The 10,522-nt window shown below is 44.3% G+C and overlaps 1 protein-coding gene across 5 annotated transcripts in view; it reads right to left on the reverse strand.

Moving 5' to 3' along the window:
• ZNF567 (zinc finger protein 567) overlaps positions 1 to 5,818 on the reverse strand; it is a 29,004-nt gene extending 23,186 nt beyond the window's left edge. The window contains exons 1-3 of one of the 5 annotated variants that reach the window (XM_047793196.1): positions 5,741 to 5,818; positions 4,450 to 4,544; positions 1,716 to 1,795 (exon numbers count right to left, since the gene is read on the reverse strand). In XM_047793196.1, the coding sequence (XP_047649152.1) occupies positions 1,716 to 1,733 (18 nt within the window). In that variant the 5' untranslated portion in view covers positions 1,734 to 1,795; positions 4,450 to 4,544; positions 5,741 to 5,818. Of the gene's footprint in view, positions 1 to 1,715; positions 1,796 to 4,228; positions 4,424 to 4,449; positions 4,545 to 5,439; positions 5,674 to 5,731 lie in introns of those variants that run through there. The other 4 variants (XM_047793195.1, XM_047793197.1, XM_047793194.1 and 1 more) reach the window with 4 other exon arrangements.
• Between the last annotated feature and the right edge of the window lie 4,704 nt (positions 5,819 to 10,522).

Below are 10,522 nucleotides of genomic sequence, written 5' to 3' on the forward strand. Positions count from 1 at the left end.
AGTTTATCACAGCCAAGCTGGTTTAACACTTCAAAATCAATCAATGTTAATTTACCATGTCAATTTAAAAAAATGGAAAAGTGGGAGTTCCCATCGTGGCACAGCGGAAATAATCTGACTAGTATCCAGGAGGATGCAGGTTCCATCCCTAACCTCACTCAGTGGGTTGGGGATCCAGTGCTGCTGTGAGCTGTGGTATAGGTCGCAGACACGGCTCAGATTCCATGTTGCTGTAGCTATGTTGTAGGCTGGCAGCTGTAGCTCTGATTTGACACCTAGCCTGGAAACTTTCATATGCCACGGGTGTGGCCCTAAGAAAAAAAAAACAAAGGAAAAAAAAAGGGGAAGATCCATGTAATGCAGAAAAACTTTCGACAAACTTCAACATCCATTTGTGCTAAAAATATCAGCAAACTGGAACTTCTTTAACCTGATAAATCTGATAAAGAACATCTATGTAACTTATGCAATTTATCACTAATGTTAGGCAGAATGGGAGAAAAATAAAATGGCAGGAGATAATGAGGTATATCTTGGGCATGTGCCTGAAGTACCTGTGGGAAGGCACAGGTGGTGATAATCTAGGTGGAGGTTGGATAGGGTTTTGACATTCAGAACAGAGGTTCAGGATTGAAATTAATTGAGCATCATTAGAATAACAGTGGTATATTGTGAATAAGAACAGGGGAATATAAACTGAAAACCAACACAGAATCTGGGGAACACTTGCATTTAAGAGGTCCAGGTATAAAGATGAATTTTCTGAAAGGAAGAACCAGAAGAATAAGGTCTGAAACCAAGAGCAGAATACTTCAAGAATTACACTCCTAGTTCAATATGGTGACTTAAGTATATACGTTTATTTCTCTTGCATCTGAAGATAAAATTAGAAGAAAATCAAAAATAGGAATAAATCTATAAGCCCAGATCCTGGGGGGTGTTACTGGCAGGTCACAGATTTTTACGAAATGTTAGTGGCTATGAGCAGAACTGAAGGATCAGAGAGAGAAATACAGGATTCACAGTTTTTGTACAATCTGCCAAGCACAGCTCTATTCTCAAAGCCTCAAGACAGGACTTCTTGCCACTTAACTAAGGGCAGTCTATCAATTCCATCTCCATCTTGATTGTTTTTATCTTTGCAAAACAGATGCATGCAGTAACATATTCATTTTTAATTTGAGGAAATGCATTTTTGTTCTAGCATTGCTTCCAGATAAGACTAAGAAAGACGTTGAATGATTATACCCACTTAATGTATGAACACTGGTTAAATTAGAAGGAGCTCATGTGGAAGGTAAAAGCTTATCTGACCAGCAGGGGAACTATGAAGACTGCTTCCCTGAAGGGGAAGATGAGCAGGAAAATTTTAGTACAAGAACGGCAAATGCTCCAATGACCTTTAAAAAAAAAAAAAGGGAGTTCCCGTAGTGGCGCAGTGGTTAACGAATCCGACTAGGAACCATAAGGTTGCGGGTTTCGGTCCCTGCCCTTGCTCAGTGGGTTAACGATCCGGCGTTGCCGTGAGCTGTGGTGTAGGCTGCAGACATGGCTTGGATCCTGCCTTGCTGTGGCTCTGGTGTAGGCCGGTGGCTACAGCTCCGATTGGACCCCTAGCCTGGGAATCTCCATATGCCGCAAGAGCGGCCCAAGAAATAGCAAAAAGACAAAAAAAAAAAAAAGACCATTTTGGAAAGGAGGAACCATCGCCTTACCTGAGCCAACTGAGCCATGGTTTTGAGATCTGCAAGAGATGACCAGTCTTCCTCTGGGCTCTTTAGAAATGGGGTGATTCCTAAGAAGACAAAGCCAAGACGAAGAGGCCACATGACACCACACATGCCTTTTAGCTCTCTTATAACTTATGATCCAACTAAAATTGACTCCATTTCCCTCACTTTGGTGCTTGACCACTCTGTACATTCCACATCAAAATGGGGAGAGAAGAGCTAAAACAAATATTTTATCCCCAAAGCCAGAGACACAGGATTTGATTTGGGCAAGCCCCTCTCCTCTCTAGCACCATCTCTTCTTTCCAAAGCTGCCTACTATTATTAACTACTATCAAGCTGTTCTCCATTAAGGCTCTACTATTTATACCATGAGCAGCAATACAGAAATCACCCCAATACCCTGAGGAGTACTGCTGATACAAACTTCTTGATGCCTGTCTACCTAATGGATATACACTGAGATTCTAGTTTGTTCTTTCTTTCCTTCCTTTTCATGGCCACACCTGTGGCATATGGAAGTTTCTGGGCTAGGGGTTAAATCAGTGCTGCGGGTGAAGGTCTATGCCACAGCCACACCAGATCCGAGCTGCATCTGTGACCCAAGCTGCACCTCGCCATAATGTTGGATCCTTGACCCATTGAGCAAGGCCAGGGATCGAACCAGCATCCTCATAGACATTATGCCAGGTTCTTAACCCGCTGAGCCACAATGGGTACTCCAAGTCCTTAATTTTTCAGTCCCTTAGGAAAATACTTTTTTTTTTAAACAGATAATGCAATCTTTTTTGGGGGGTGGGGTGAGGGGGGCATGCCTACAGCATGTGGAAGTTTCTGGACCAGGGATCAAAACCAAGGCACAGATTTGGCCTGCACCACAACTTTAGCAACACTGGATCCTTAACCCACTGTGCCACAAGAGAACTTCCACACATGCGATCTTTTTTATCTTATATTTCTGATGGCCACTGGCCATTTTCCATAGTTCTCTGATACATACACAGACATACACACATGCACACACACACATACAAAGCCTATTGATTTATTAGTGTCTTTTTGAGCAAACTTCTGAATTTTCTAATTGTTGTCATGGTTTTTAACAGGATGGTAACTTAGAAATTTTTCTACCTCAGTCTCAGCAGGTGTCCCAAAGATGGTGACAAAACAAGATTCATAATGTAGCTCATTGTAAAGTCTTGTAGGAGTTTCCATTGTGGCAGAGAGGAAACGAATCCAATAGAAACCATGAGGTTGTGGGTTTGATCCCTGGCCTCGCTCAGTGGGTTAAAGATGTGGCGTTGCCACGAGTTGTGGTGTAGGTCGCAGATGAGGCTCAGATCTGGTATTGCTATGGCTGTGGTGTAGACCAGCAGCTGTAGCTCCGATTAAACCCCTAGCCTGGGAACTTCCATACGCCATGGGTGCAACCCTAAACAGCAAAAAAAACCCATATGCCACAGGTGCAACCCTGAACAGCAAAAAAAAAAAAAAAAAAGTCTTGTAAAGCAGCTGACTGTAAAGTTTAGCTCCAACTTCAAGAGGCTAGAGAGGCTGACAAAAAAGAATGTCTCTTTAAGAGAGTAAATTATTTTTATTTAAAAAAATTTTTTTAGTCCACCTGCAACATGTAGAAGTTCCCAGGCCAGGGACTGAACTGGAGCCATAGCAATGACAACATGGAACCCTTAACCACTATGCCACCAGGGAACTCCTCAGTAAATTATTTTTTTTGCTTTTTAGGGTCATACCCGAGGTATATGGAAATTCCCAGGCTAGAGGTCCTATCAGAGCTACAGCTGCTGGCCTATGCCACAGCCACAGCAATGCGGGATCTGAGCCTCATCTGTGACCTACACCACAGCTCAGGGCAATGGTGGATCACCAACCCACTGAGCAAGGCCAGGGATTGAACCCATATCCTCATGGATACTGGTTGGATTGGTTTCCACTGCACCACAACGGGAACTCCAGTAAATTATTTTTAAAACAGTTTTCTACTAAGAAGAAAAATAGTTGCTTCTTGGAGTTCCTGCTTTGGTACAGTGGGTTAAGAATCCAAATGCAGTGGCTCGGGTTGCGGTGGAGGTGTGGGTTTGGTCCCCAGCCCTGGCACTGTAGGTTAAAGGATCTGGGACTGCAGCTGCGGCTTGGATTCTATCCCTGTCCGGGGAACTTCCATATGCTATGGGTGTGGCCATTTAAAAAAAAAAAAAGTAGGCACTTCTCCCTCTCTTATAATAAAGGCCCTCAGGGAGTCCTCTAGTGGCTCATCAGGTTAAGGATCTGGCGTTGTTACTGCTATGGAGAGGGTTCAATCCCTGGCAAGAGAACTTCCTCAGGATGCAAGTGTGGCCAAAAAATGAGTAAGTAAATAAAAGCCCTCAGACCCGGATGCCACTATTAAGCAAAGCAGTGATCGAATTCCTGGGGAACTGCATGTTTCCAGGATTTGGGTGGGGGCAGAGTAGTGGTTACTAAGGTAGCTAAACACTTACCTGAACATGGGTTTCAGATGGAGAACCCATGAGGGAGTCTGCCTAGGTTGCCTTGGATCCTGTGCAAAAGGACTATAAGGAGAGACAACACAACCTACCAGAACAAGTGGACCACCACGTGCCAAGAGGAGGCAGCTAGAGAAGAGGCTGTGCCCTTGAAAAGGGAAATGTATCTGGAAGTTTCCAGAGTAGGGTCTCTCAGAAGGTAAGATATGACTTACACTAAATTATACTGGTACCAGTCATGTTAGCCTCTTCTTGTCCCTGACTTCTGACTTTTCCAGTTCCCAATCCATTCCAGCTGGAGACCATCAACCTGGAGGGAGTGAAGAGGGGACAAAGGAGACGATGAGGAATTAAAGAAACTGATCATGCATTCTTTTGCACAGCAGACTTCCAGCAGAAGGGAGAGTTTTTAAATGAAGTTTGCAGTATTGATTTCTACAATGAACATTTTATTTAGCTTAAATGAGACTGATCTCATGTTTAAATGTTCCACAGGTGTTTTTTCATTATTATCTTCATAATGACTGAAGAAATTATTGAATGTTTCTTGTCCAGGAATTCATCCAGCCTCAGGGAAAGAAAAAAAAAATCATGCAAATAGAAATTTGAGGGTAGAGGTTATGGGAGAAAGTTTTTTGTGTGCTCCCAGTGGTGGTCTACTTATGTCAATATACTGGTCATTACTCATTAAGGGTTTTCCCAAAATACAATTGTACCACCTGAAAATTTTTTTAATTTTACCTCCTCCTTTCCATTTTAAAAATCTATTTTATTCACTTGTCTAATTGCCAGAGTCAAATTCCACAGGCATATAAAATGGCCAATATTCAGATAATCTAAACAAGACATAGTGCATAACTAGTCTTACATCTACTTTACCAAGTACTTCATCTCAGTCACACAATGATCCAGCCACATTCATAGTCATCGTGAACTGTGCACACAAAATACTTCAAAAATTTGACATATTCAGTCATATCACCCACTGCACAATCACAGTCCCACAGACACACAGGTCATGCATAATCCCACAGAGCCCACTACATACGTCTAGGCAAAGTAGCAATATTTTACTCATAAACCCCTCACTGTCGCCTCCTTAAAGTCGCAGTTTCAAACACAAATCGACACACGCAGAGACTCTTATCACCTTCACAAACAATCGGCTTATAACGTCACACTCAGTAACACACGCCGAAACACACCCAAGAACAGGCACACAAAGCTACACAAACGGAACGCCTGTGTGTGCCAGGCCGAGCTCACACCCGCCTCGGGCTCCCTGTTCCCTTCTCGCCGTTCCCAGCCCTGGTTTCTTCCTCTGCCTAGGTTCTTGCTTCCCGCTTCGCCCTCACTAGGGCCTGAACTTTCCCCTTCCCCCTCGGCCCAGGTTCCCTCTTCCTTCCTCGCTTTTCCCAGCCCAGGTTCCCGCCTCCCTCCTCCGCAATCCCCCCGCGTCCCAGCATCACCCGCCCAACCAGAGCCCGCAGGACCTACCAGCCTCACCTTCCACTACTGGCCAGCCGTCCGCGCCTGCGCACCCCCGCGCGGGTCGTACCTCCCAAGTGTCTCCGCGGCTTGTCTTCGCCGCCGCGGCCTCCGCGCGCAGGCGCGAGCGTGAGCCTTCTCGATATCCGGGCTTTTGCGGCCTTGAACTACATTTCCCACAGCCCCTGGGCAGCTTTTAAAAAGATGTTTGGTCTGTGGTTCGTCTCTTGCTGCCCGCCAAAGTTCTCAGTCGCCGCGATCCAAGTGGTATAACCGGCGTCTGGGTGCGGCGGGCCCTCATGGTGAGGAGGTCTCGACCCTCTGGCTCAGTGTCACGGGCTGTGTGGACCTGGAGCTCAAGCCTGCGTAGGCGTGTTTAAGAGTGTGTGAGCCTTTGTGGCCGTGATGAGGCGGGGTGTGTGCGCCGTAAGGAGACCGTGACAGGTGCAAGATGCGGGACCTTTGGGGTGACCGTGGTTAACTGTGATGTGAGACATGTGCCACTGTGGGGTTTGAGACTGCCCTTCAGAAGACGGTGCTACCTACTGTGATGGAAGAAGCTGTGACTTCTGTGACCGGGTGGGAGTTTGGTTGTGTCATGCGGTAGAGCTTATTTCTGCAGTTCTGGGTTTAACGTCAGAACTGAACAGGGCTGTTGAAGTTCTCCCTGAGAGTGTATCTGTGCCTGTGACGATACCTGTATTAACCAGAGTCCCACTGAAGCATGGCCTGAGCTGCATTTGTCAGGGCATCCCCGCCTCCAGCGCCCAGATTCCAGTGCTTAACAGAAGGTGGGTGCCAGGGGAACGAGCGTCGCCCGCCCAGAAGCCAATTTTCTGTTCTATCCTTTCTTGGGATCTGTATCACTGCTTCCTCTTTTCTCCCAGTTTATAGCCAGGACCCCAGCTGCAGAGAAATGGTCACCAAAATGGGAGTCAGATATTTCAGTGGTAGGATAAAGGTTATACAAGAGCATAAACCTCTTTTTGGAATGAGTTTTATTAGAGTTGGGAGTGTCCCTTAGGCAGAGCCCTAGGAAGCCATGAGGAGAGCCTAGGAGTAGGAGTCCCTCCTCAGGATCTCCCTGGGGAGCTGATGTCAAGTTCCACATTTCAAATCACATCATTCTCAAAACTGTCTCCCCAGTTATGAACTCAGAGAAAGTTTCAGCCCTGGATATCAGTGATCTTGGCCTTTGCCTTTGATACTAAGAAGGGGTAGCAGTACTCCCATCTTCCCTTCTATCTGAGTATGTGTGCAGGTGATGATGTGAGCTTCTGTGTTGAAGAATTTCTTCCAGTTTAGCCATTCTGTGCTCCAAAAAAGGTTTGATGTCTCATGTCTCCTTACTTCCCTCCTTCTCATCCTTCCCCTACAGTGCAGATCTCTGAGAGAAGAGCCCTGAGAAAAGGAAAACATTACAGAGCCTATCTGAAAACTAAGCTCAAGGTCAGGGATTTTGTTATTATTTTCTGTTTTAGTTTTTCAGAAAAGGGAAGTGTTTGCTCTCCTGAAATAGTTAGGTTACTATTAGGCAGAACTTGGTGATGTACTTTGTATTTTTTATAAAATGTGGTGGAAGTGACATTGTGATACTTTTGAGATAAAGCCTTAAGAAGTCTTGCAGCTTTTGCTCTTTCCCTCTTCCTGCCTTGAGACCACCATTTACTAAAGGCTAAGACTAGTTTGCTTGAAGACAAAAGATCACTTGGAGACAGAGGCCAAACTAATAGTCAGCAGCAACTGTCACATATTCCATTTTGGTCCATGCAGGCCCCCACCAAGGCACCAGCTGGCTGCTATCACATGAGTGAGATCAGCAGAAGCACCACTCAGTACAATGTTTGGACATAATTTTTTAACTTGTTTGCCTATTATAGAGTATTTCTTCCCAGCTCACCCCCATTTTATATGGTGTTTCACTGCACACACCTTTTTGTCCACATGTATAATTATATCTTTTGGACTGAGTCTCAGAAATATTGTTGACACTGAGGTTTTCATATTTAAATCCTGCTTATAAATCTTTATAAATTGCCCCATGTAAATTTTCACCAATATACATCATAGGATGAGAATATCTAATCTACGAATATAGGGTATCGTCAATCTTGTAAATCTACCCATTTAGTGGAAGTTGTGTTTTTTTAAATGTTACACATGCTTGGGTTTCACTCAATGTAATAAAATCTGAGCTTCTGAGGCAAAAGCCAGAATTGAAAGAGAACTGGTTAGAGACATATGGATTTAAAACATAAAACTGTCATTTACTGAATATAAATGATTTTTTACTTTGTTTTACTTTTGTACAATATCGAGCACAGATTTTTTTTTTTTTTTTTGACTTTTTAGGGCTACACCTGCAGCATGTGGAAGTTCCCAGGCTAGGGATCGAATCGGAGCTATAGCTGCCACCTACACTGCAGCCACAGCAATGCCAGATCTGAGTCACCTCTGCAACCTACACCGCAGCTCATGGCAATACGAGATCCTTAACCTCCTGAGCAGGGCTAGGGATCAAAACTGCATCTTCTTGGATGTTAGTTGGGTTCGTTACTGCTGAACCACAATGGGAACTCCTCCACTGGCTTCTAAGAAGGCTTCTCAAACAACATGTTAAAGTTCTGATTCTTCACCCCAGCCAACACAGTACCTCCCTTTTTTTGCCTGTTGATTCAAAGGGTTAAGGAGCTCAAACTGGCTGAGTAGCAGTATTAACTTACAGTTCAATGAAATCATTGTGTCTCTTGTTGGAAGGATTCCTCCATTTGGAACTAAGGGCAGCAGAGCAAAGCTTGTGGGGACAGGAACAAAAATTTTACTTTTGGGTTAGTAGAGGTAATAGTGAGTAGTGTCATGCCCATTTTTTAATTACTGGCCTTGTGAATCTTGGCCATGGGAGAAACAGCACCAGATATTAGACACTGATCCAGAGCATATATAGCCTTCTGGGGAACTTTGCCTCAGCTCTGCAAGATAACTGCCACCTAGCTGGCATTGTAGTTGAGTCTTCAAAAGATCATCCCATTGTTCTATCAAGCCAGTGCCTTGGGATGGAAGGGAACATAGTAAGACCAGGAATTCCATGGTAATGGATCCTTTGCTGCACTTCATTTTTTGGTTGTGGGAGGAGCCAGGTGCAACAACTTATCTTTCACCTTAGAAAGGGTATCTGACATGCCCACCCCACTGGAACCCTACAGATTTCACTGAGGTAGAAGGTCCCTGAGTTTTTGGTGGATTTATTTTCCACCCTCTGATACACAAATGTCTTACCAATAAATCTAGAGTAGTTGCCACTTCTTGCTCACTAGGCCCAATCAGCATATTGTCATCAATGAAATTTATCGGCATGACATTTTGTGGAGGGAAAGGTAATTAAGATCCTTGTGAACTAAATTATGACATAAGGCTGGAATGTTGATAGAGCCCTGAAGTAGGACATCAAAGATGTATTGCTGGCCTTGACAGCTGAAAGCAAACTGCCTCTGGTTGTCTTCATTAACAGAAGGGAAGAAAAAAATTGCCAGATCAATAGTTACATCCAGGTACCAGGGAATGTGCTAATTTGCTCAATGGATGAAACTACATTCGGTGCAGCAGCTGCAATTGGCGTCACCACCTGGTTAAGGTTATGATGATCCATTATCATTCTCCAGTGTCCATCTGTCTTCTGCGCAGGCCAAATAGGCAAGTTGAATATGGATGTGGTGGGAATCACCACCTTTGCATCTTTCAAGCCCTTAATGATGGCACTGATTTCTGAAATGCAGTGTTTCTTTTGGTTTACTGTTTTTCTAGGTAGAGGCAGTTCTAGTAGCTTCCACTTGTCCTTTCCCACCATCATAGCCCTCACTCAGCAGGGCAGAGAACCCATGTGAGAATTCTTAACAGTTGCTGAGTATGTCTATCCCAATTATCCATTCCAGGACTTGGGGGGAAAAAAACCACAGGATGGGTTTAGGGTCTACTTTAGATGGACTTGAGCTAAAACTTCATCGATCACCTGACTTCTACAGGCCCTGGTCCACCCTGACTAGTGAACCACAGTGATGTTTTGGGTCTCCTAAAATTAGTGTCCAGAACCAGTGTTCAGTATTCCCTGAAAGTTCTGATTACTTCCTTTTCCTCGACATAGTTATCCAGGTAAAGGCTGTAGGTTCCTTTGGGAAAGCTTAGGGGAAAATTTAACAATGTAAATTTTTGGTAATGTAGCAGGGCCACTCATTGCAGAGGTTCTGAGTCTGTATAGAGGGTCAAGTCTGAGAAATGAGGGGCTGTGACTCTTATCATTCAACTAGGCTTTTGTTCTCTCGCCCTAGAACTCTTCCATTTACACAGGTCAAGTTAAAGAGTTTAGCAGACTTACCATCTTTCACGCCTACCAAAGAACATCAACCGTTCTTCCAGTTACCACATGATAGAAATTAAAAAAAGTTCATGGTCATTTTGCTTTTTATTTATTTATTTTTTGTCTTTCGTTTTTTGAGGGCCAAACCTGCCGCATATGGAGGATCCAGGCCAGGGGTCTAATCAGAGCTGTAGCTGCTGGCCTACGCCTGAGCCACAGCAACGCGAGATCTGAGCCACGTCCATGACCTACAGCTCACAGCAACACCGGATCCTTAACCCACCGACTGAGGTCAGGGATGGAACCCTCAACCTCATGGTTCCTAGTCGGATTCATTAACCACTGAGCCACTATGGGAACGCCCATCATTGTCTTTTTATAGGTAGTAAACTCAATCTCACACTCGTAATACTGCAGTCTCTCATATAGTTACTAATATAAAATCACAA

This window comes from Phacochoerus africanus, chromosome 8 (assembly GCF_016906955.1).
Source record: "Phacochoerus africanus isolate WHEZ1 chromosome 8, ROS_Pafr_v1, whole genome shotgun sequence".
NCBI lineage: Eukaryota > Metazoa > Chordata > Mammalia > Artiodactyla > Suidae > Phacochoerus > Phacochoerus africanus.